This window comes from Nothobranchius furzeri, chromosome 1 (genome assembly GCF_043380555.1).
Source record: "Nothobranchius furzeri strain GRZ-AD chromosome 1, NfurGRZ-RIMD1, whole genome shotgun sequence".
Taxonomy (NCBI): Eukaryota; Metazoa; Chordata; class Actinopteri; order Cyprinodontiformes; family Nothobranchiidae; genus Nothobranchius; species Nothobranchius furzeri.
This window is the reverse complement of record NC_091741.1, coordinates 110,425,366-110,451,678: the sequence shown is the minus strand read 5'-3', so window position 1 is coordinate 110,451,678 and position 26,313 is coordinate 110,425,366. Positions and strand designations below refer to the sequence as shown.

General features: G+C 42.4%; 1 protein-coding gene across 2 annotated transcripts in view; it reads right to left on the bottom strand.

Moving 5' to 3' along the window:
* Positions 1-26,313, bottom strand: part of il1rapl2 (interleukin 1 receptor accessory protein-like 2) — a 713,182-nt gene that overhangs the window by 562,158 nt on the left and 124,711 nt on the right. For both annotated transcript variants that reach the window (XM_070553197.1, XM_070553198.1), the window contains exon 2: positions 6,018-6,123. In XM_070553197.1, coding sequence (XP_070409298.1) covers positions 6,018-6,102 — 85 coding nt within the window. In that variant the 5' untranslated portion in view covers positions 6,103-6,123. The remainder of the gene's footprint in view (positions 1-6,017; positions 6,124-26,313) is intronic.

The following is a 26,313-nucleotide window of genomic DNA, read 5'->3' as shown; positions in this document are numbered from 1 at the left end:
ACAACTAGCTATGGGACATATAACCATGGGACAACTAGCCATGGGACATATAGCCATGAGACAACTAGCCAATGGACAACCAGCTATAGGACATATAGCCATGGGACAACTAGCCATGGGACAACTAGCCAATGGACAACTAGCTTTGGGACATATAACCATGGGACAACAAGCCATGGGACATATAGCCATGGGACAACTAGCCAATGGACAACTAGCTATAAGACATATAGCCATGGGACAACTAGCCATGGGACAACCAGCTATAGGACATATAGCCATGGGACAACTAGCCATGGGACAACCAGCTATAGGACATATAACCATGGGACAACTAGCCATAGGACAACTACCTATAGGACAACTAGCCATGGGACAACCAGCTATGGGACAACCAGCTTTGGGACAACTAGCCATAGGACAACTAGCCATAGGTCAACTAGCCATGGGACAACCAGCTATGGGACAACTAGCCATTGGACAACTAGCCATAGGACAACTAGCCATGGGACAACCAGCTATGGGACAACTAGCCATAGGACAACTAGCCATGTGACAATCTAGCTAAGAGGACAATCTAGCCAAGAGGACAACTAGCCACGGGACCACCGAATGAACTTTGATTCATAAAGCAAGATGACTGTAACGTTCCCGCGATCCAGTCAAGGTGTAAAATGGTGCCGATGGGTTAAAGATTTTAGAAGAAGTGTTTTAAACAATTCCACCAGTAATCTTTACAAACATCTAACACAAGAGCAGCACAGAACCGGCTGATCCTCTTCTAATGTGTTTTATTCCCAGCTTTTCCAACTCCAACAGCTACATGAAGTCAGCAGAAGGCAGGAGAAAGCTGCGGACATTTGGTAGCTTTTCTTAGCAGACGGTGTCTCGTGAGGCAGATTAAGTATCGTTTATTAAAACCCAACATCTATGATCCAATAAGCACTTCATCAGCCAGGCTTAGAACAGAGACAGGAGACAAGAATAACTGCTGGCCTGGTTCAGTACAAACTAAACAAATCCACTGATCGCTAAAACAACAGAACAGAACCTGACAAACACCTCAACTTCTTCAGGGTTGGTAAATGTAGCCACTTAGCATCAGACACCTTTATAACAGAGATGTGTGCATCGTTTGAGGACCTCTGACAGAAAACAAGTCAGTATTTTAATAAACAAACAAAGCTGGTACACGTTGGACGGATGCACGTTGAACTTTTGATGTGTTGATTTTTAATCCTCATCGCAATCTCATCAAATATTTTTGGTTTCTAAATCTTGAATGATGGATGAAAGACAAGGAGGCAGAACAGTTGTCTGAAAATGGGCCCATGTTTCTGCGTCTTTGGTCTCGTGTTTTTCCCTTAGAGATTCCTGTTTGTTTTTCCTACCATTATTGATGCTTTTTACTCTAATTTTGTTTTCTGTTTCCATCTCAGAGAGAGCAGGTCCAATGAAAACTGGTTGAGAAAAATAAAAAAACTAAACTGCATGCATGCTGCCTCGTTGCCTGCTAGGACTTCATAACATTTCATAATTGAGGGCAGAATAGTTTTGGTTTCTTCATCCCAAAACAAAAACAAAAAAACAGCTTTATCTGCATTGATGTCTTCATATGATTGCCTGGGTTATGAGTAGTTCAGGGGCAGTTATGCTGCTGCTGCACTTTTACAAGGGTGGCAGAGGAGTTAAAGCTACAATCTGGAGTATTCTTATTCAAACTGCACCATCTAGGGGCTGAAAAATGTATCACACCTTTGTTTTCGCTTTCATATTTACGGCCTAAAGTAATGCCTCTTGTGTTTGAACGTGAATGTCTAGCCAGCAAATAGCTTAAATGTCCTCTCTTTCTTTGAGTTGTTAATCTCAAGCTGTTTACTCATATAAATATATTTTTAAAACTTGTTCGCCAACTCCATCTAGGTACGTTCTCAAATGCTCACGCACGTTCTGGGATGGACATTTGTACGTAAGGATATCTTAGGTGTGTTCTTGCTGCGTCGTGGTTCTAATTCCATGCTGTCGTTCTTTTTTTAAAACACAGAAACAGTTTCGTTACCTGTTTTGTTGCTAGGTTTCGTCTGAGGCTGCAGACTTCCTCAGGCTGACGCTGATGGTGGCGCGTCACTTCCTTCTCCGTTTACCTGCGGGCAGCAGAGGACGTTGTCACCCTCTGCTGCCCGCTCTCCTCTCTCCGCGGTCCAACGTGTAAACCCCATCATCTCTGTTCATGGTCCTACATCCACATCTCCTTATCTCGATAGCTTCCTTTATCCATCTTTTGTACTTTTGTTGTTCGGTGTTTATGATCCTTGTGTTGTCCCAGTCCATTACATGGTTTTCTCTTATGCAGTGATCTGTTACGGCTGGCTTCTTTATTGTGCTTTCTGCTTGTTCTTTCGCTGCTCTTGTGTGTTTCGACTTGTTTCTTTCTCGCACTCCTTTCTATGTTCTATTGTTTGTGTGTTGAGTTGGCGTCCGGTTTCTCCTATGTAAGATTTTATTGCAGAGTTTGCATGGGATTTCGTAAACGACTCCAAATTTAAGTCCAGCTGATATTTTGTCTTTTGGGTGTACTAGTCTATTTCTAACTGTTGTGTATGGTTTTGTTGGTGTGTTTATGTTGTGTTTTTTCATTGTTGCTCTTATTTTTTCTGTTATGCCTCTGATGTATGGTAGGGTTATCACTGGTTTTGGTTCTTGTCTTTCTGGGTTTCTGGATCTTTGCGTAGTTTTTTCTTTTCTTTCTGTTGTTGTTTGTTGTTTTCCTTTGTTTATTGCCCATGTCGGGTATCCGCAGGTCTTTAAAGCGTGTTGTATGTGTTTGTCCTCTTGTTCACGGTCTCTTTCTTCTGTTGCCATGTTTGCTCAAAGATATAATGTTCTGATTACTGACATTTTGTGTATGGTGGGGTGTTCTGATGTCCATAATAAGTATTGGTCTGTGTGTGTTGGTTTCCTGTATGTGTTTATGTTTGGGGTCCCGTCGGTTTGCCTGGTGATTTTCGTGTCCATAAATGCTATGCTGCCTTCTTTTTCTGACTCTTAAGTTAACTTTATGCTGCCTGTGTCGTCAATGTTATTTAAGTGTTGTGTTAGTGTTTCTGTTTGCCCTTTACGTAGCGGGAAAACAGGTAACGAAACCGTTTCTGTGTTTTAAAAAAAGAACAACAGCATGGAATTTGTATGTAAGGATGTCTAACGCTATTGGCTAATGCTGAACGGTGCTTAGTACAAACTGCACGGGGCTCTACGACACAGGGACGGGCTTAGCTAACAGAAAAGTGATGTATTGCCTACATTACATCCCAGTTCAGGGTAAGACCATCACTTTTAGGTTTTTCCCAAAAAAAATCATACATAAATCCTGAAAGGAGGCTAACTCCACATTGCAGCCCCTTTAATTTGAGGGTTGCAGGTTGGTGTCCTGCTCAGTTATGTCCGCTAATTTGTTCTTTGGATTGACTAGGTGCCATATTTAAAAGGCAACCAATCAGCGCTTTGTGATTTATATCTGAGAAAGGCGCTATATAAATAAACTTTTACTTACTTTTTACTTACTTACTTACTTTGTCCTCAAAATAAGATCAACACGATCAACATGCTTAACATTCCTGATTTATGATCGAATCAAACTCGACGTCCTTCCGATCAGACTAGAGCACTCTTAACCCTCCACACATGGTAGGATCTGCACATTTGCTGTAGTCTCTAGTTAGCCTGGCCTGCCAGACTCGTCCTCTGTTTAATTCTGCACAGAGAAAGAGTCTGGTAACTCACAGGCAGAGAGGCATTTGAGGGGCGGGACTAGGCAGCTTAAAAATAACCAATCAGAAAAAAGACGGAAATCCTGACTGTGCCTCACGACACTGTAGTTTTTTTTTTGCTGTAGTAAAAAATGGCGTCTGGCAACGGCACAAACGTAATTCTTTAGAAGAAAGGCTTTCAGTGCTTCTCCTTGTTATGGTTTTAAAGACATTCACGTCATTTAGAACAGAGGAAAGAGCCGCAGCCAATTCCGCTTCAGTCGCCATGTTCGACAATCGCGGCATTATGGTGTGTGACGTACGCTACTCAGCGCTGATTGGCTCGGTTTGAATTCTCAGGGGGTGGGGCTATTTGAATAGGGGCGTTCCCAGACCCTTTCTCTGTGCAGACTTAAACAGAGGAGGAGTCTGGCAGGCCAGACTAGTCTCCAGTGGGAATGAATATTCAATATTTGGTTGATTTGATCAGAACTGGCATTGATCACCAGATTTAAACCCAAAACAGCAGAAAGAATATTAATCTGAATCATTTCTAAAGCAGTATTTAGAAGTGACCAAATGATTCTAAAAGGAAGTCAATTTTAAATGTGTTGTTATGTAAAAACAATAAATGCAAACAATTCTACATTTTCTATATTTCATCACACAACCAAGCCTGAATTGTAATGAATGCACAATTTAGTTTTTGTAAAATATGTCTTTACATAATTTATAGCAACAGTATTATTGAGTAATCAAACTGACCTTTCAAGGGTTAAAATCCTCCAAATGATAGAATTATTGTTGAATTATTTATATATTTGAGCAGGGGCGGCGTTAGGCCCGGCTACTTGGGCTGAAGCCCCGGATGTTTCAGAGGAAGCCCCGGATCTAAATCGCGGAAGTAACATGCAGTACGTCTGTTTCTTTCAAAGCTCATTAAACTAACATGCAGTACCAAAGTCCAACAGAGAGGGAGCAGCTGGCAGTAGTTTGTATACAGCCTGCCTGAGCCTCCACCACTGAAGAAGAAGCCCTTCAGCAGCCGGCTTCTTCTACACTCTCTGCCTGAAACGCATGAGTGAAGATGGACATAAGGACGTTTTTTAGACCAAAAGGACCGCGACAGAACCCCAGCTTTGATGAGACTGGTGTTGACTCAGGTTTGTGAGTCTTATTTGAAAATATTTGTTGTGCTGCTGGTTTGCCTAAAGTTAGCTTACTATCAGGTAAAGTTGTTGGAGAAAGAAAGGGAATATTTACTATCATCTCACACTAAACACTAACAGGAACAATACTCTGCCCTGAATATGCTGAATATGTAGCTTCAGATTAAAAATTATGTGGTACAAGACAAATATATATGATGTTGACTAGTGCGTGTCATGTGTATGTGTGTGTGCGCGTGTGCGTGTGTTAAGCCCCGGATGTTCTTCAGTCCTTAATCCGCCCCTGTATTTGAGCAGGACTGAAGTTGATCTATGAAAAAAACACAACCCAAACATTTGCATAGCCACTTTTACAAGCCAGCATGTTTGTCCTCTAATGACTCGGGAGTATGGTGGGTTTGATTCATACTGTTCTATTGATCTGTCGTTTGTCAGAATTCTTAATTATATTCCAAAATTTGTCAAAAAGGAGTTTTTGTTACATAAATGTGTGCAAAATGCACAAATGCTGCTGAAATGGCGTCCAGACGAACAGGAAAAACGTCCCTGACAATGCTTGGGGGTTTTCTACACAACCTGTGGCTGAAAAACTCGTATTTTCTGTGCAAAACCATCAGCAGCATGATCACAATCCAACCACCGACTGGTGAACGAGCACCTCATGTTTCTAGCTCTCCATTCAGAACACAAAGCCTTGACATGGCGTGCCGTATGTCAATATCCCAATCACACTCTCCTCCTTCAAGCCAATCAGCGAGACACAACAAATCGATTACAAATAAAAGATCATCAGCAGATCTGTCATCGGCTAGCCTGCAGATGCACAAACGAGCCCAGCAGCAGCACCAGTGACAGCTGCACTCAGACAGGCTGAACATTACACACCCTCAGCAGAAACAGGAGAGGCAGACACACAGCCATCTGAGCCCAGAGATACCGAGTCTGAGTGTTATCTGAGAAGAGAGGACCTGTTGATGGAGGACACAACCACAGCGTCGAGCTCTCGGAGCAACCAGAAAGCACCAGAGAGAAAATGACTGAGGAACGGACATCATGCAGCGTGGGGCAGAGATAGATTAGCGTACATCAGTGTTTCTCCTACCTGAGTTTCTCTTGGAGATGTACTTGACATCATCACAGGCTCCCAAGGCAAAAAGGAGGAGAGGGAAAAGGAGAGAGGTCTTCATCTCCCTAATCTCCACTGGCTCCTGGAAGAAAGACAGACACCAGTTTACAACTTCTCACATCATGTTAATGAAGATTATTAGCATCAAAGTTAGGGAGGATTGTTTTTGTCTCTGAAATTAATCCAATTAAGAATCAGCCAAGCACAATGTCTCAACCAGAAACACACCTGCATGATATCCTACAGTATATTCATGTTATTAAAATTAATGTGTGAGTTTCTGTAGAGGATCACAGAGCAGGGAGACAGTTTCATCCCACCAATACGGGTTTGTTTCATTATTCCTGCAAACGGAGGTCTTAAAGGGATACCAGGCAGTTTTGGCTTGCTTTTAGCACCCCCTAGTGTCCATTTAGTTAAACCAAAAGTGAAACGTATCTCTATGCTGTGCATTTGTCCTTTTATCACCTTACTCTAACTGCTGAAGTGTCTCCCCAACCTTTATTAGTTTCTATGGGAGAAATTCATCATTAAATCAAAAAAATACATATCAGCTGTATTCGCAATCTAAAACATGCAGGAAGTGTGCTGGAAGCAGACTCCAGCTCCACCATGTCAGTTCCACTTTTAATAACTCCAACAGGGACTGGACTGGCAACTCTGAAGTTGCTTTAATAGCACCGACCTAATTTATAAACCCAGTGTCGACAGCAGTCGTGGAGAAACACCACTGCAGTCAAGTACCACTCCACAAGGATCTATAAACAGTAGCTAGTGATGTTAAAACAGCTGAATAGGTTTATAAACGACGTCTCAGTCAGTGAATTTGTGTTATTTGAAAGTGGTTTCTATAAAGAAGTGTTTCTCAGTTCTTTTCCGTCATGCCGTCATGTCATATCCCCAGTGAGTCGTGGAGGATGGCTGCTTATACTGAGCCTCTGGAGGTTTCTTCCTGTTAAAAGGGAGTTTTCCTCTCCACTGTCACTTTATGCTTGCTTAGTATGAGGATTGCTGTATAGTCACTGACACTAGTCAGTGACTTGATGCAATTTGCTGGGTTCCTTATATAGGAAACATTATTTCTGATTGGCTTAATGAACTGTCCTGAATTGGAATGTTTATTATGTGAAGTGCCTTGAGACGACTCTTGTTGTGATTTGGCGCTATATAAATAAACTTGAATTGAAAAATTGAATTGAAATGCCTCTGTATTATTAGGACACACAGTTAAAGCAGATTAGAACACTACTTACAATCACTTTAGTTCTTATTTAATAAACACTGTTTGAGATGTCTTTTATAAACACCTGCTGGTTCTTTTCACACCAGCTGGTCTCTGGGCCATATGTAACTCCTGTTCGCGGCGGTGTTCAACAAACTCTGATCAGAGACGAGTGACTGTTGTTTAAAACAGTGTTTATTAATCAGGTGATATTAAAACATCCAATTTCAGGACCAACAAGGCCAAATGTAATCTGTGTCTCCCTGCTCTGTGTCGTCAGCAGTAATGCTTTTCCTTGTGGAACAGTGAAACCAGGCAGAGATGGAAAATCAAAGATTAGCTACACCAGCGGTCGTTTTGTGCTGATAAATGAGAATCCCAACTCCAGCTTGAGTTCAGATTGAAATCACATTCAGCTCAGATGAACAGTGGGATAGCTGGTGACACAGCTCAGGATGGAGTTGATATTTGATCCACTGCTCCACGCGTTTGAGGAATCGCAAGGCCAAGATGGAAAAGAGGACGTCAAACAGCGAGAACACGCTGTAATGAACAAAAATAAAATGAGAAATTGTGCATGACTCTGTTGCTATCAGCTGAGCTTCATCTGCTCTTTATCTCTAACCAGTTCTGTCTGAAGAAGCAACAAAAAACATCTAAAAGAAAATGAGTTTCTAAAACCAGCAACTTATGCAGCAACAAAATGTAAATAGTCAAAATCAATCAAAATTGCACACACAGACACACACACAGACACACACACACACACACACACACACACACACACACACACACACACACAGACACACACACAGACAGACAGACACACACACACACACACACACACACACACACACACACACACACACACACACACACACACACACACATTTCCATTGAATCTCTAAATAGACGACTAATGTGCAGATCCTTTATTGTGCAAACACAAATCTGTGTTCCTGCTGTTTAATGAAAGGAGTAATTTACTCAAGTCTGCATCGGTTACTAATTTGGATAAATTTCAGCAGCTCTGGTGCAACTTTCTCCTCCGGATTCATCACTTTTTTTTTATTAATGTAAAGTTTTGCAAAGAAAATACACTTAAACTACGTGTTTCCCTGTTTTTGATGGAAGAAGAAACTCACAAAAACACTTTATACATACATTTATGTATATATATATATATATATATATATATATATATATATATATATATATATATATATATACACACATATTTATCAAATTGAGCCAAATAAAAGTAAAATATTTCAAAAAGTAAACCTCAGATTTGTCATATTTTGACGTACCTGAAGAGTTTGATCTATAATATGTTTATGGTATGTAAAAGTTAGGTCATTCAGAGTAAACCCCAATACTGATACTGTCTGATATTACATGTTAATGCCAATATCAGCCGATACAATCACACCAAACATCTCTATAACAGACACAAATAAAATCAACAAAGATCAGCTGAAATGAATGGAAAAATCATTTGATGCATGTGTCAAACTCCTGCAAACACCACAACGGTGTGGTTAAATCATGATTCTCCAGATGCATTACACTTCCAGTTTCTCGTTGAGTGCTTTTACAACTCAGGCAACTAGAAAAGAAATAATTTAGTTGAGATTAGAGAAAAAGCTTCACTGAGGTGTTTTCATCGAGTAAATCTTGGAATTTTTCCACAAACTCCAGTTGGAAAAATAACACAGCAGAAAAAAACAGAAGGAATGCCAAAGGAGATTAGAGTCAACACATTTTCTGACACAAAGACCCAGAAATATGTCAGGCTGGTGGCTCGTGAGTCAGGGCGGTTCTGCCAGGGACCACAAACACTGATCTCAGCATTGAAGGTTCTAGTTTGATCAACATCAGAACAACCAGGAAGTGAATCGTCAGGTTATTGGGAGCAGATTTTTCTCACCACCTCTTACTGTTTGTTTCTGCAGATCTATGTGCACCGGTGGAATGTGTTTTGTTTTGTTTTCATGGGACAAACAAAGGAACAGTGAAGGAATCAAACGGAAGACTTGCATCTGTGAGAGACGAGCAGCCTTTGAGTCGTGTTTCATCTCAGTCTGTGCTTTCGTACTTTTACGACAATCAGTTAGGAACCGAGCAGGTTTCTCTCTCCGCCCTCAGACTCGTCCAATTATAATGACAACATCAAAAGCCAAGCTGCGGGCTCAGAAAGGGATCAGTTAGCGCTCACACCTCCTGAATATTCGTTTATTTACATAAGATGAGAAAAAAGGCCAGACTTGAATGTCTGCTAGCTCAAAAACTCTTTCATGTAAAGTCTTTTATTTTTATTTTTTGCTTTAGTAGACAAACGTTCCTGAAAATGTTCATCTTTATATCTTTACTTTTCTTTGTGTGGGATCTAAATTATAACTGAGTCTAAATGATTTGGCTCTGGGTGTGTCTGACCTAATTTAACTCGATCGAGAGTCGATTGGGCTGACGGCTCTCAGAGATCCAGTTGGACTGCAGTAAAACATCTGAGAGTGGTGTCCAGTCAACCTTCAGATTTTCCGTGAGGCTTTTCCCTGCTCTTACCCGGCCTTTCCTCTTGATGCTTAAGCTTGGTTTATGCTTGACGCATTCACTTTCCGCGCGGTGATGCGGCTCGCGGATGGAACGCGCTTCACAACTCGCAGCTTTTATGGTTCATGCGGCTCGTCTCTGCGGTGAGCCAATATTCTCCCAAACTGAACGGGGCAGCATGGAGCTCTACGGCATGCATCCAACACTACACCATAGTAGAAGTAGAAATGACTGTTTACAACATGGCATTCCAGCATTTTTAACAGCGTTCTCGTCTTTTCCGACAGTGCGAGCTATTTCTCTCCAAGAATTATTAACAACATGTTGATCACGGTGATCTCTGAGAGCTGAATCATACAAATGTCTGTATTTACGAACCTCTGCCATACTAGTTCTTGCCGGTCCGCCATGTTTTTCTGCGCCCGTCCGTCCGCGTGGTTAGAAATTTTCCGAGGTGCGCGTTGCGGAAATTCTGGGCGGTGCGGAGACGCGATGGAGGGGCGTGGTTGTTAAAATGACGCAAAATGACGCAACTTTTCCGCACGGAGCCGTGCGGACCTCGCGGACGCGTCAAGCATAAACCAACCTTTAAGCAGCGCGTAACGTAAGAGATGCGTTTTACCCATCAGCTCCCTTCCCATCGGGAGCTTTTTACACAGCTGGTCACCCAAGATTTCAGCAGTTCAAGAAAGAGCAAGGAGAACGGCATCCAAGAAGATATGTGTGGTTTTTATTTATTTTTTGTTGTTACATTTTGTTTGTTTTTATCGGTTAAAAGGCATTTTCACTGAAAACCCATTTTTTATTTGTTATTTTAGAAAATAATCAGTCACTCTGAGTTTTTCATGCAGCCTGAACATGAAAATAGTCTCCTACACCTATCTCCTGCATTAGCCTGACACATCTACGTCACTCTGTCACTTAACATTCATGTACTCACCCATCTTGGCTCACCACAGGGAAGGCTGTTGTTGGTTTAGCGTCCGGGAAACAGCGGAGAACGTATCAGCTATAAAAGCTAACTGTTAGCATTAGCAACTCCACCACACAGCAGAACTCCTTCAGGCGTGTGCTATTTGTGGAGATAAACCATCAACGTTGCAGAGCAAACTGTCAGTGGTAGAGTTTTGTTGCTGTTAGCCAATCAGAGGAGAGATGTCTTTCTCCTCCGCGTGACTTTTACATCTTTAGGTGCACCAGAGCTCTTTTTCTCCAGAGAATGCCTCCAAGGCACTCATACTAGAGATCACTGCAACTGTTTTAAATAATGAGTAAATTTGACTTTCAAGGAACTGGCATTCTTTCATGTGTCTTTTATTTTGAAAGGTTCCAGGTATTTTACACTGCTCCTATGTTTGACCTTCTGTCTGGCCCGATCTGAACTGTTGAGCTTGATGTGGGCTGAAAGCAGAGAGCCTAAAAATGGACTCAAACGTCATTTTAGCAGAATGGTGCATCCCTATGTTTCTGGGGGGCTTCCAGAACGCGCCTCCACTACAACGGCAGATAAGTGCCGCGTACCACGCTTCACGTACGTCGTTACGTGTGCGGTGGAAAGGCCTGGTCATGCTGAATCCACACTTAGTGGCGCCACTCATCGTTTGTTACGAACGCGTGGACCACATGCTCCTAGAACTTCTGAGGCTTGAGATGTCGCCAGTATACAAGCTATTCCAGTCGATACTAAATTTGATTCCACATAAAGACAAGTAAATGCAGGAAGTTGTAACTATCTGGAAGTATTTAGAACATCTGTATGCTGAAGCAAGGGCAAAGGGACCGGAACCAGCTGCCACTAAACTCTGAGCTATTGTACCGAAAGCTCAACCCGCCACAGCTTAAACCTCCTCTAAGGATCCTGTGCAGACTGGAATGTGTAGTTTTCCTAAAATAAAGTTGATTTTTGTAATAAATTGCATTCCTCCTTCTTTATTGCCCTGGCGATAGTGATAGTACAACTAACATCCTACCAGAGGTGTGTGGGTGTGAGCAAAACAGCACAATCATGGAGGAATTGAGTTAATCGTGTTGATTATTGATTTTTGGAACTTCCTGCAGATAAGCAGGAGGCCAGAGCTGTAATGATGGTATCGTACATCATTTCATAACTTAGCTCCCTTTCTTCTTGGATGCTTGAAGTCTTTCCTTTCCTGTTCCTGCGTTCCCACGTTAAGCTGTCCTTCTCACTGGCTCGAGGCTGTAGCTTTCCTCTGACGCGGCCCCCTCATCATCAGACACTAAGCTTTCTTTATTTTACCCCCCCAGCATTGGTGCACAAACTCATGCACCACGCTCAGCCTGCTGCCTTTCACACATAAACCCCGACACACTTGCAGCAGCATGTTTGATGTTTGGATTCAGCATGAATACGAGCACGCCGTGTGGAGTGGGAGGGCGTAGAGGAGGAGACACGTGTTTAGATCCAAACCCCTAATCAAGTATGGAATAATTATACAGTGGCGGAGCTTGATATGTGCAACATGTGCGGCCGAACAGGGCGGCAGTCTGGAGGGGGCGGCATTTAATTTCTTTTTTTTATTTATTTTTTTATTTATTTATTTTTTTTCTTCCATCAACAAAACATAGAAATCACATGTTCTTCATAATAATAATAGTGATGAGTGATGATAATAATAATATTTCTGCAATAAAAGCACTATTTCAGTAGAACTTTGACAAGTGGTGAGAAGGTGGCCAGGAGCTGGATGTTGTATTCAGTTAGCAAACGTTGTTATATATAATACACTCCACGCCATTTGAAACAAAGTGGTAGGTGTAATTTTTTTTCTTGTGTGTGTGTGTGTGTGTGTGTAGGGGGGGGGGGGGCTCACGGGGGATCTCGCACAGGGCGCCATTTAGGCCAGCTCCGCCTCTGTAATTATAGCCTACATGAGACAGGAAAACAAAGAGAGAGTTGAGGTTAGATTAGAGTTTTTTAACTTTTTTATTTCTGAGATGCACAGAGAGAGAGAAACGTCGTTAACGCCGTGTCTCACCCCCTCGGTGCTGCTCTGAAGAAGAAGAAGAAAATATCATTTCTATAGCGCCTCTCAAGATAAAAATCACGAGGCGCTTCACAAAAACAAAAAAATAAAATATTGTAAAAATATAAAAAAACATTTAGAAAATGTTTAAAAATATATTTAAAATGAGCAAGAATAGGCGATTGCGATTTAAAAGAAAAAATGTTAAGAAAGAGAGAGAGAGTGAATAGGAAAGAGGGAAATCAGTGGATCCTGAGGAAGGTGGAATTGGTGGGGAGAGCAGAATAAAGAGAGAGTGGTGAAGAAGGTCATACAAAAGCCACCTTGAACAGGTGAGTCTTCAGCTGCTTTTTAAAGGAGACCACTGAGTCCACTGATCTCAGGCTCAGGGGGAGAGAGTTCCAGAGTCTGGGGGCCACAGCAGCAGATGATCTGTCACCTTTGGTCTTTAGCCTGGTGCTACACAACCAGTAGGCTTTGATCACTGGACCTCAGGGACCTGCTGGGGGTGTAGGGACTAAGAAGATCACCAATGTAAGATGGTGCTTGTCCATGTAAGGCCCTATAGACCAGAACCAGGATCTTGAAATGAACCCTGAAGTTGACTGGCAGCCAGTGAAGCTGGAGGAGAAGCGGGGTGATGTGGGTATCTGTCTGTCTCTGATAATGGCGTCTCACCACCAAGGCAACAACAGACAGTCTGAGTGTGATGAATGAAATGTGTCACATATAACACAGAATGCTAGGACTCTGTAATTCCTATGTTTAAATCATGTGTTAACACCGAAGCACCATTAAAACTTTTTATCTGGCATTCTTCCACTCCTCTCAAAGATTTCTCCTCCAGGATCTTTGGGAAGACCCTTCAACAACACACCCTTTGTCACGCAGAAATGATTGACTGTGCACAAAAGTGCAAACTGCTTTCATACACTTCGGTTAGACATGGGGAAAACCATGTAGAACTGCTGTTTTTTTTCAAAAGTAGCCGACAAGATAAAAACAGTGTAGGTTCCCTTACCTCATGGTATAATAAATATTATTTATTTTTACCAGGGCTGTAAGTTGACCAAATATTTTATTCACAAATAATTTCACAAGTTTTTTTATACAGCATCATTAATTAGTAACAGATTATTTATATGTTATTTCCAATAATTTATGTGGACAATAAAAATGTTATTTGATCAGAGCTTGGGAACCCTGGTCATCAAGGGCCGGTATCAAGTTTTAGTTGTTTCCCTGCTTAAATGCTCCTGATTCAGTGGTTGAATCACCTGTTCAGCAGCTCATCAGTCTCTGCTGATTAAAAGCAGGTGAGTTGCAGCAGGGTAACAACTAAAACATGTAGGATAGCAACCCTCCAGGGACGAGGATTAGGCATCCCTGATCTAGCTAGTATGGAAAAGGGTTAAAGGTGCAATATGTAAGAATTCTCCAGTGAAATAATCACAAAACAGTAAAATGTTGGAAAGAAGGTTATCCTGAAACAGATTTCATTTTCAGCTAGGTAGTTGTCAGTTTTCTCTATTCAAAGAAAAAAGAGGTATGAATAGTTATTATTTACAATTATTGAGTTTAAGTTGCCGTGTTTCTGGCGAGCTAACACTGCAATGCTAGCATTTGTAATAAGACACCAGCAAGTAAAAAGCTCCAGAGTTGTTCAAAGAACCGGATCCAGTAAACAAGAGCGACCCAGAAGTTACTTACTGTACCCCAAATGAGCCACGGCATCTTTTTGTTTTACTATAAAATCAAGTAAAGCAGGCTAGAGGCTAACGCTGAGCTAACAATGCTAACAATGAATTAGAAGAAAATGGTTGGCTCTGAAAATATCTCAAGCTACTTTTTCAATCACCAACAAATGCTCAGCCCAAAATAAAGTTGCCACCTGGGTTTAGCTAAGCAAATGGGTACAAGAGACGAAGCGTGTATCAGGGTAAGAAGAGAGGCAGATGAAGGGATGCACCCATCATGCGTAGTGCCTACTGCACAAGCCTGTGGGGGCAGTGCTATGATCTGGGCTTGCTGCAGTTGGTCAGGTCTAGGTTCAGCAACATGATGTGCTCCAAGAATGAGGTCAGCTGACTACCTGAATATCCTGAATGACCCTTCATTGAAAGTTGTATTTATTATTTTTGACAGACTTATAAACAAATGCATTCGAGCAAATTTTAACCCACTGTCTTTATGGGTGACCCCGCGAGGAAAGTTGACCATTGATCAGGGTTGATGGTTTATCCCTTGAGGTCCACGTGGCAGGGGTGAGGTGGTGCTCACTCCTCACCCCTGCCAGTGACTCAGAAGCAAAAAGGGTGAAATCATTAAATTATATATTTTCTGTGTTTCAGTTTCTACCTCTTTTCAAGAAGAAATCCTAAATTCAGCTGCTACAGGATATTTTTGTTAATTCTGGTGATAAAATAACTTTTATTAACTGTTTATTAAGCTGCAGGCAACCTTCTTCGCCGCAGCACACACACACACACACACACACACACACACACACACACACACACACACACACACACACACACAGCGGGCTATTCTTGTCCCAGGCAGACTCGTGTTAAGCCATTAGCCCTTCTAAGCTACACATCCCACATTAAAGATGGCCTCCAGCCATCTTCTGTCCCACTCTCCGTCTTGCCCGAACCACACAACATATGCAGTTTTGGTTAAGGAGGCAATTTGTGTTTTACATGAACATATAAGCCGCCCCTTCATTATTCATGATGTTCATTCTGTGAATCTGTACATCAGGAGGTGTAATCGCTTTAGGTCTAACAGCTTACTGTCCCGGCTATGAGACTACAGGACGATGCACGAAAGTGTGTGATCATCAAAGTTTCTTTCTAATTGCATAAGTGAGACAGAAAACACATCAGTGTTTCCTACACGTCATGTTAGGAATCAACCAGCAGAGCCTGATGGATGACCTCCCTGAAGTGTCCGTGGAAACCGTACAATGGTAAATGAGCATGGTGTAGGTTAAGGCCAGGCTGCAGGAGCAAAACAGCACGAGTAGAAAAAAATAAAATGAGACAACAAACAAGAAATGATCAACAAACAGGTTCCAGTGCTGAAACTGAACCTTCATGCCCAGCGCTACTGCTGTACAAGGCTGGGCGACGTCTGCTGCAGGGGTTGGAGGCTTTATTTAAAGCATAGCTCCTCCTCACCTCCAACTGCCGCTTTTTATTGTCCTTGTTGCACCTTTGAATCTTGGAGGACCTTTTTCCACCTGCTTGGATACTACTTCACCTCCATGAACTCAGCTCAGACCTCCTCAGCTGCTTCAGACAGGTGTATCGTGTGACCTGGGTATCTTTCGGTTCTGTAATGTCTAGTGTGTTATAAAAACTTAGCATCAGGCCGGCTCCACCTACCACCTGTTACTGAGTATTTCCTTCAAATCAGATCTGGAATATTTCATGTTGTTGTTGAAATACCGCACAGACATCCAGCGTTGCCTTCGCCTCTTCACTGATACCCCCAAACATGGGCGTAACTGTTTTTGGTGTGACAGGGAGGACATGACCCCCCTTTTGTTCACAAGTTAGTTTCATTCATGGTTTCTACTTATTTTACTCAAATAAGATAGAATTTTATATATTTATATGTTTTTTATATACTTATTTTATTTTAGTCTATATTTTTTATAGATTTTCAAACATTTGGTATAAACCTTGAATCCTTGACCCCCTTCTGTCCCCCTTCTTTGAAAAATTTATTGACAGAATTGTTCAATATGATTATATAACTAAAAATAATACAATTTTCTAGAAATTACTGTCAACTAGTTTGATGTGTTCATATTTAAGATGTTCTGATTTATTATATTTGGAACTTGTAATTTTTTGCAGTGTGGAGTGAAGTTTGGAAACATAGTGTGTCTGTTTGGAGGGTTTGTGTGTTTGTCTGTGTGTGCATGCACATGTATGTGTGTGTGCCTGCATGTGGGTGCATGTGCATGCACGTGCATGCTCTTAGGGGCCACTGAAACTATCAGGTGCAACATGAAGCACTTAGAACAACAAGTTTGGGAACCACAGCACTAACTCATGATTATCAGTGAATATTGTTTTGACGAATACAGATCTAAAAACCAATTTGCACGAAGACAAAACAAAGTATAAAAGGTAATCCACTAGAGGAGGAGAAGTGGCATAATGGCGTGACTAATTTGTGGTTCTGGTTCCAGGTAGAGTACTTTCCAGGAAGAAATTCCTTCCATCCATCCATCCATCCATCCATCCATCCATCCATCCATCCTCTTCCTTGCAGCCTAACGCGAGAGGCCCAGACTTCCCTCTCCCCAGCCACTTGGACCAGTTCTTCCGGTGGAATCCCAAGGCGTTCCCTTGCCAGCCTAGAGACTTAGGCCCTCCAGTGTGTCCTGGGTCTTCCTTTAGGTCTCCTCCTGGTTGGAAGTGCCTAGAAAACCTCACCACGGTGGTGTCCAGGAGGCATCCTGACCAGATGCCCGAGCCACCTCAACTGGCTCCTCTCGATGTGGAGAGCCCAGCCACCCCGTGGAGGAAACTCATTTCAGCCGCTTGTATCCACAATCTTGTTCTTTCTATCACTACCCAAGCTCGTGACCATAGGTGAGGGTAGGAACGTAGATGACCGGTAAATCGAGAGCTTTACCTTCTGCCTGCATTACCAACACCAATCTGACTATCAATCTTGCGCTCCAGCTTTTCCTCACTCATGAACATGACCCTGAGATGCTTAAACGCCTCCACTTGGGATAGAACCTCATCCCTGACCTGGAGAAGGCATTCTACCATTTCCCGACTCAAGACCATGGTCTAAGGATTTAGAGGAGCTGATTATCATCCCAGCTGCTTCACACTCGCCTGCGAACCCCTCCAGCGAGATCATGTTCCAATGAAACTAACAGAACTACGTTATTTGCAAAAAGCAGAGACCTGACTCCCAGGCCTCCAAAACGGATGCCTTCAACACCTTGGCTGCACCTGTCCATAAAAGTTATGAACAGAATCGGTGACAAAGTGCGAAGTCCAACTCTCACCTGGAACAAGCTCGACTTACTGCCAGCAAAGTAGACCGAGCTATGACACCAGTCATACAGGGACCTAACAGCCCCCTAAGTACCCCCCCCCCCCCCACACACACACACCCCCACCACACACACACACACACACACACACACACACACAGGAACCCCCAAGGGACGCGGCCGAATGCCTTCTCCAAATCCACAAAACACATGTAGACTGGTTAGGCAAACTCCCACGCACCCTCCAGGACCCCCTAAGGGTATAGAGCTGGTCCAGTGTTCAGGACCAAAACCACATTGCTCCTCCTGAATCCAAGGTTCGACAATCCGATGGACCCTCCTCTTCAGAACCCCCAAATAGACTTTACCAGGGAGGCTCCAAAACACTCATCACCTGATACAGTTTCAGTGGTAAATACAGAGAAAGTGTTGCCACGTCAGCCATTAAAGCCGGTAACCGTTGAATCACTACTCTGTTATGTCCATAACCCTTTATTTACCCTTTTAATTGGATCATCATAGAGAAGGAACAGCCTTCTGTCACATTTCTCCTCGACTTAAATGACCTCCGTTAGACACGTGTCTACAGGAGTTTACAAACGTTGATGGTCTTACATCTACGTGAAAGTTTAAAAAACTTTCTAGTCTGGAGAGCCATGTGTCTGCTACATCAAACCTCCTATTTTACATCACAGCGTGATTATAAAACCCATAAAATCACAAATATGTGATTATGTTAATGTGATGGAAATGCTAATGGAATTACGTCTGAGTATGATTAAGGACATCAACACCAGTTTTATAGCTGAGCGATCCTGTTCACTTCTCTGGATGTTACATTCTGTAGAAATGACCCAAAGTGCTGCTCCAAACCACCACCTGTCACTCACAAGCCTACAGACGGTGCTGTGGTGGAGGGACTTCTAAATGCAGCAGAAGGAGGCATGAGAGGTATGACCGTTCCATCTGCAGCTCTGATTTGAGAGATGTGCTAATCAAGTCCTGTGCAATTATGCACACCTCTTCTAGTGTGAGTGTCATGATTAAATCCTGCACAAACAACACAGGAACTCTCACAATGCAAGCACACAGGCAGCTCTGACGGTGATGTCACGCTGACTCACGGACCTTGGTGCATTTTGTGATCAAACATAACAAACCTCGAGCCATCCATCTGAGAGACATCTATCCAGGACCAGAATCAGGCTGAATGTCCTCAGAAGGTAAAGTTTATCAGAGACATTTAGCAAACATGGGTAATCCATCCATCGACCTTTGCTACTCCAGTGTTGACCCGTGAAAGTAACAGGTCCAGGAGGCAAAAGCAAAGCTCCCTCCTCTCAGTAACACTCCTCACCTCTCCGTGCGGGACCTCAGGGCGTTCCTGAGAGGATGCATCAGTGGGAACTGGGTTTACTGTGGAGTATACTCCCAGATACGTTTGCCAGAACCAGCTCACCTGACTCATTTTGATATGGAGAAGTAGTAGCTCTACTCAGGACCCTCCCTCCTAAATGAAGGTCCTCCTCCTTCACTTATTAAAGGAGACACATTGTCTAAATCCTACATTTTGTGATGCGATATGGGTCTGCCTCTATAAGTACTCCAAATATGAAAAAGAAAACCAATGTCTTTTAATTTTCTGTCAGTTTTTGGTTTTAGGAATTATCTGCCTAAAACAAGGTATTTGTGACTTCACAAATGGGGAAATCAGAATGCAATCACCTCTAAAGTCCAAGAGCGATCTCTGCTGGAGGAACAGCTGCTCGACTCTGAGCCCCTCCCATGTATCGGAGCATCTTAATGTAAAGCAGCCAGAGTGGGGATGAGAAAGCGTGGCCAGCTCCAGCTTTTAGTCCTTAAAGAGGCAGAGCCCTGAAACAGCTCATTCTGGAAGGTACTGAAAAGCTCAAGAATAAAACTGGTCAGATCTATTTATGTGAAAGGGGGTTTGTGCAGAGAATCACATTTCTTGTCAAATGAAGCATTTGAGATGAACATTCATGATGTCCCAAAGACTATAACAATTATTTTCTTTATGTGTTACAAGTTTATTTTTCACCCCAAGATATTTAAAAAACTAGAAATCTAGATGAGACAAAACCATCTTCCAAATGTGGGGAACGACTGGAGAGGGAGAAACTGACCAGCCCCTTCTTTTCACCTCTTGGAGACACAAGCAACCCATGCTCAGCCTCATAGTGGTCAGCATCATCTATTTCTGAAGCCGCTCCCCCAGATGTTTTGTATGCTGCCCTTGTTCTTACCTCGTCAGCGGAGGGACTTTTATTTCTTAGCATTCGAGTTAGTGAGTTGGGGTGAGCCTTTCCACGATCTCTGATGCAGCGGTGCACCCTCAGGGCTGCGACTGATTATCAGAGCAAACTCTGAAACTTCCAGACATCACAGAGACTGAGTGGCAGCATCTCTGAGATGCTCCACCTGGTGCATCTAGCACCACTGATCACACGGGAAACCGTTGAAGGTACGAGGAAACAACACATGATTAACTAAAGCTACATGTATACGGCGTCATCCAAATAGTTTGGATGATGCCCAGAACACCTCCTTTAGAATAATTGCTTTCTTAGGTCACCTTTCAGTGTTCCAGGACTGTCACAGCTGATGTAAATGAAATCAGGATTGGTTTTTGCTTGTAAAACCTAGCTTACAATTGTGGAGTTGCGGAGACACGCAACGCCGTTATCAGTGGTAGCAAGTGCTCTCCAACAGGCTCAGAGTAATGTGTCACTTTGAAAATATCCATCAGAAGTGACAGAGAAGCCTGTGATTGGTCAGGATTCCACTTACTTTGAGCTGGTCGACAGCACCACTATTCCCCCTGAAAACAATAAATGGAGAGTCAAAGATAGATAGCACAGATGGAAGAACGTCTCGTGGGAAAAAGTCCAACGATTTAAACGTGATACACCCGTGGCCAGGGACGTCACTAGTACTGAGAGATAGGGGGCTTAGCCCCAGAAGCTTGGCTTGTCATCACACCCTGCAAAGACTTTGTCAGTTAATTCATTTGAGGAACATTTCACAGATGTTACCACTTTTTTTTCCTTCCCTGCCTTTTTACGTTTTCTCTCTTTCTGTGATCAAAAACAACCTTAAATGAGTTCATTAGCAGGGTCCATGTTGAAGAAATATGTCATATATATATATATATATATATATATATATATATATATATATATATATATATATATATATACATATATGACATCTTTCTTCAACATGGACCCTATATATATATATTTATATATATCTTTGTCATGGTCTGCGTCTGCATCTCTCCTCATGTGTCCCCTTGTGTTCTCCATCCCTCTCTAGGTTCTCCTTTTGTGTGTCTTAGCGCCCTCATGCGTCCTTGTCTGCATCTTCCTCATGTGTTCCCAGAACTACAGCCCCTCTAGTTTTTTCCTCCCCCCCCCCCCCCCCCCCAGGTATTACCCTCCAGGTCCTGTGTTCCACGTAGCCCTCCTTAGTCACGCCCCTGTAGTGTATATTTCTGTAGTGTTTTTCCTTTAGTTTCAACTGTTCATTTATTAGTCTCTTTTGGTGTGTTTCTCTTCCCAAATTGTTGGGTGATATTTGGCTCTTCTTGTTTTTAGGCTCTGTTTCAGATCATGTTTATTTTCTTCCTCCTCAACTCACTGCCCTCTCCCTGATTAGTATTGAGTTCACCTGGTCTCTCTCTCTCCCCACACACCTGCAGTTCATCTCCCTCTTATCCTCCCAGTGCATATGACCTTGTCTGTCTCTGTATGTTTGTCGGCCCATTGTGATGTTTTTCTGTCAGTCTCGTCTCGCTTGTATCTCTAGTGTTTCCAGAGCTTCTTGTGTCTCTAGTGTTTTTGGATCTCCCGTTAAGTTTTTGGATTTTGGTTTTTGGCTCCCTGCTTTTGGATTATCCCCAAATAAAGAATTTTTATTTCATCTTCCACCCCTGCCTCGTGTCATCCTGGGTGTCTGCATTTTGGGTCCTAACCTCCTCCTTGCTCGCATTGTGACAGTCTTCTGCACTTAACAGGGGACATGGTGTGGTCAGTTTAATTACAACCAGCTTAATTCTAAATCCTACAGAAAACTGACAATAAAGAACAAATGAATATTTGTCAAACCATTATTTTGCCAATGAGTGTACAGTTGAGACAGTTTTAGTGTATAAATAATACTGTTATGAGATGGAAAAAAGTGTCATGATCCCAGCCCGTCAGCCATCCACTTAACACCAGACACCAACTGAAGTCCACTTCCCAGCATTCCCCAAACCAGTTTCCACCTATCTGCGTCCTCATGCACACCCTATTTTAGGAAGTCCTTCCCAACAGTCTGTGCTCAGTCATCAAAGCTCCTTAGCTCTGTCCATGGCCTAGGCCTTTGTCGCTCGTTTCGGAACCCACAGTGACTCGCTCGGTAGCGTGTCTTCCCCTAAGTTTTGTCTTCGTGTTTCCAGCACGTTGACTCAATTCGCCACGCCCGGAGCATCTGTGCTCACCTGACTCAGTGGCTCCCTGGTCCTAGCCGATGCTCCAGTTCAAGTTGGACGGCCACAGCTCAACCCGTTGCATCGCCGTGGCCCGTCATTCACGCCGGGTGATTCCAGAGCTCCCACTCTCCTCAGCACCATCTTCAACCTCCAAACAGTAAGCCCGCTCCTTTTACCTTCTGGAACATCACCACATCCTTGTTTCCCTTCGAGGCTCGTGTCGGCGTTCCTTCATTAACTGCATGTTAGACGTCACCCATCGCTAGCACTTCCCCGTTTGGATCTTGTTACCAAGCCCCCACAATGCGGCTCAAAAATTGAGGCCAACACGGAAGTACCAAAAATTGCAGTTCCACCCTCATCCACTGGGGGCTGGTGTCAAAAGCGAGCAAATCCTCATTGACTCCCATGTTAAAAATACCAATTTCACAGCAGAAATAAACATGTTTACAGCCTGGTACCAAAACATGTTTTTGGTTTAAATGATCTAGTTTACACTCATGACAACTCTGAGGGGGGTGAATGTTTTTCTCACTCTTCTGTTTAAGTGCATTAAAAGCCTAAAATTCTGTATCATTAATGAGCATCAGACCCACGTGACCACAGAGCTAGCTCCGTGGAAAGGCCTCAGTAGAGCCTCGGTCTGGCTTGGAAACTGTTCCAGGATTTTGAGTCTCTGTGTTTGTGTATTCTTTTTTGGATATTTTTAGTGCAATTGTTGGACAAAATGACTTGCTGAGGCATTAATTGCACTAATAGAGCGTCCAAGGAGTCTCCACTTCATTTTTTTCGGTAAGTAAAATTATATTTATGTATTTTAGGTCACTGCCGAGCTGAGATTAGATTTTAACATGTACTGTTTAACCATGAAATTTAAATGTAATAGGGTAAAACCCAGTGCATTTAACATAATGCTGCACTTTAGAAAATGGGTTGAAATATAACATGTTGGTGGAGCTGGGTTCCGACTATCGGCTTGTGGAGCTCTCGGGAGACCGATGTTTTCCACCCGTTCTACCCCGCAGCTCGGCGCATCTCTGTCTGATCGCGGCTTCTGTCGGCTGCGTGGGCTGACGGCTTGTGGAGCTCTGGGATGGAAACCTTTCAACCCGGTTCTCTCCAGCGGCAGCTCTGTGCATCTCAGATCGCAGCGGTGCTTGTCTGCTGTGCGGCTGCAGGCTTGCGGAGCTCTCGGGAGACCTCTGTGTTCCACCCGGTTTTACCCAGCGGTCAGCCCGGCGTATCTCTGACTCAGAAGCTCTGGTGTTGTGCACAGATAACTCCGGTTGTAGCTAGGTTGCTACCTCCGTTAGCTTAGCTCCCACCTCCGCGTTAGCTTTGGGTTAGCTTCGGGTTAGCTTGTAGCTAGTTCGACCGGGTGTCGTCAGTTGATCCCAGCCTTACAGCCCCACTCTCAGCTCCACCTCTCTTCCCTTTTGTGGAATTGTCTGGGCTTGATGGAACCTTTGACACGGTCAAAATGGTGGTGGTGGCCACCTCCCATTTAGCCTCAAAAATGTGTTATTGGAGCCTATGGAAATGAATTGTCCAGTATACATGTCGATGCTTGTTACGCACTGCCTCCTCAATGCTCCCTCAGTTGAGCCAAGGTGAGCAGACCCGACACAAAGGAGGTGTCGTTGAATTAACAATTTAAGGACAAAATAACAGTAAATAGAAACTATCCAGGAAATAGACCTCTTTAACTGTACAAAGGACAGTTTAACTGTTTAGGGAAGGGTAAAGTGTCTCTTTTATGGAAGTCAACATAGGTCACCATAATCATGACACATAAATTCCAAATAAATCTCACTTCTGCAGCCAGTGGATGGTGAATGGTTGCTAAGCAGCAGAAAAGAGTTCAATATGCTGTTGATTGGCTGTTTTTCTGGAAAGCAGTATTTCCTGGACATGCTGTGATTGGCTGGTCGAGAGGCTACTTTGCTTTGTAAGTTGCAAGCTGAGTGAGAGCAGGGAGAGATCTGCACGCATGGAGACAGAGATGAGCGAGCAGATTGTTTTGGTCTAAATAAAATGATTGTAAATATGGCTAAAATCACTGATGACATGATTATAGTACATTATATGTATATATATATATATAGCTTGTATATATATATATAGCTTGTATATATATATATATGTGTGTATATATATATATATATGTATATATATATATATATATATATATATATATATATATATATATAGCTTGTATATATATATATATATATATGTGTATATATATATATATATATATATATATATATATATATATATATATTAGTGTTAAATCGATACTAAAAGTGGTATCTAAATAAGATATTCCATCCCTGTGGTATCGATATTATAGACTATTATACACAGCCTTCTTCAAGTACACCGGCACGCACGACAGCCAGATGCCGTAAAGCAGCCTCCGCCTCCCAGACAAACAGAAGAAGAAGACGCCGCATGGCTACATTGCAATTTCCCACGCGAATTGACTCCGATCCAAGTTTTGTCTGCCAAATAAATAAACAAAAACATAAACTGCGAATTTGGGAGGCGCTTCACAGCCCAACTTAATTAGCATACCAAGTCCGACACGTAGTTGTATATTCACGCTTATGTGCTTAAAGGAAACTCCCGTTTATTGCAACCCGGACTTAATTTCTAGCATGCAGGACGTTTGTTTACTCACGCTGACAACTTTTGTGCTACTTGGATTCCCCGGGGTATTTAGATCCATTGGCGAATCGCCATCAGCGTATATCCATATAACGGGTGCGGACGGGCGCCCATGGTGCAGCCTCGAAATAAGACATTATCTGCACCAAAACATCTTCATGTCAAAAGGTTTTGTTAGGAATCATTAACGTGATTCCCCTGTTCGTTTGGAGCGGGTCTGGGATTCACTTGACCGCAGTATTTCTAGGCGTAAACAGACTAGCTGCGGCTAACTAACCGGCGCTTTAATGACGTCACTGCCGTCCGCCAATCTGTTTTTATTCAGATTACCGGTAGATGTACCTTTGTCCTACTGTGGAGAAATTTGTTTTCTCCCTTTATTGACCAACAGAGTTGTTCAAAAGTACAGAACAAACATATGGCATTACATCTTATGACAAAAATGCAACTTAAACAGAGTTTAAGCAGCAAAACATCACTCTGCAAATAGTGTATATATAGTGAGACAATTCATGATTTAAAGTGTTAACTTTTGCCAGTTTTTGTATGCACATTTTAAAAAATGCTGATACTTAAAAGGTTTAAGCACTTTATACACTTAATTCTTAACATTTAATCTTTGCAATATAAATTGAGGAATGTTATTTTTTGAATAAACTTGTTCAATAAATTGGTGTTTTTAAATAGCATCGAAATCGAGTATCGAGTTTTTATTCAAGTATCGAATCGAGTTTGAAATTTTAGTATCGTGACAACCCTAATATGTATATATATATATATATATATATATATATATATATATATATATATATATATACACACACACACACACACACACACACACATATACAGTTGTGGTCAGAAGTTTACACACACTTGTAAAAAATATAATATAATGGCTCTACTGAGTGTCCCGTTATTTCTAAAACTCAGATTTTTCTCTGATAGAGTGATTGGAACAGATACTTCTTTGTCACAAAAAACATTCATGAAGTTTGGTTCTTTAATGTCTTTATTATGGGTTAACAGAGAAAAGTGATCACATTTGCTGGGTCACAAATATACATACAGCAACATGAACTAGCAATTTTGGTGACTTAGAAACGTGTCAGTGAACTGAGCTTCATAGCATGGCCTCTTAACTTCTTGTGAGTGATCATGAGTGACTACAGCTGGTGACTTCTCTTAGGCCAGGTAAATAGGGCTCATTGGATACAAACGCCCACAAACGCTACAATGGGAAAGTCAAAGGAGCTCAGCATGGATCTGAAAAAGCGAATTATTGACTTGAACAAGTCAGGAAAGTCACTTGGGGC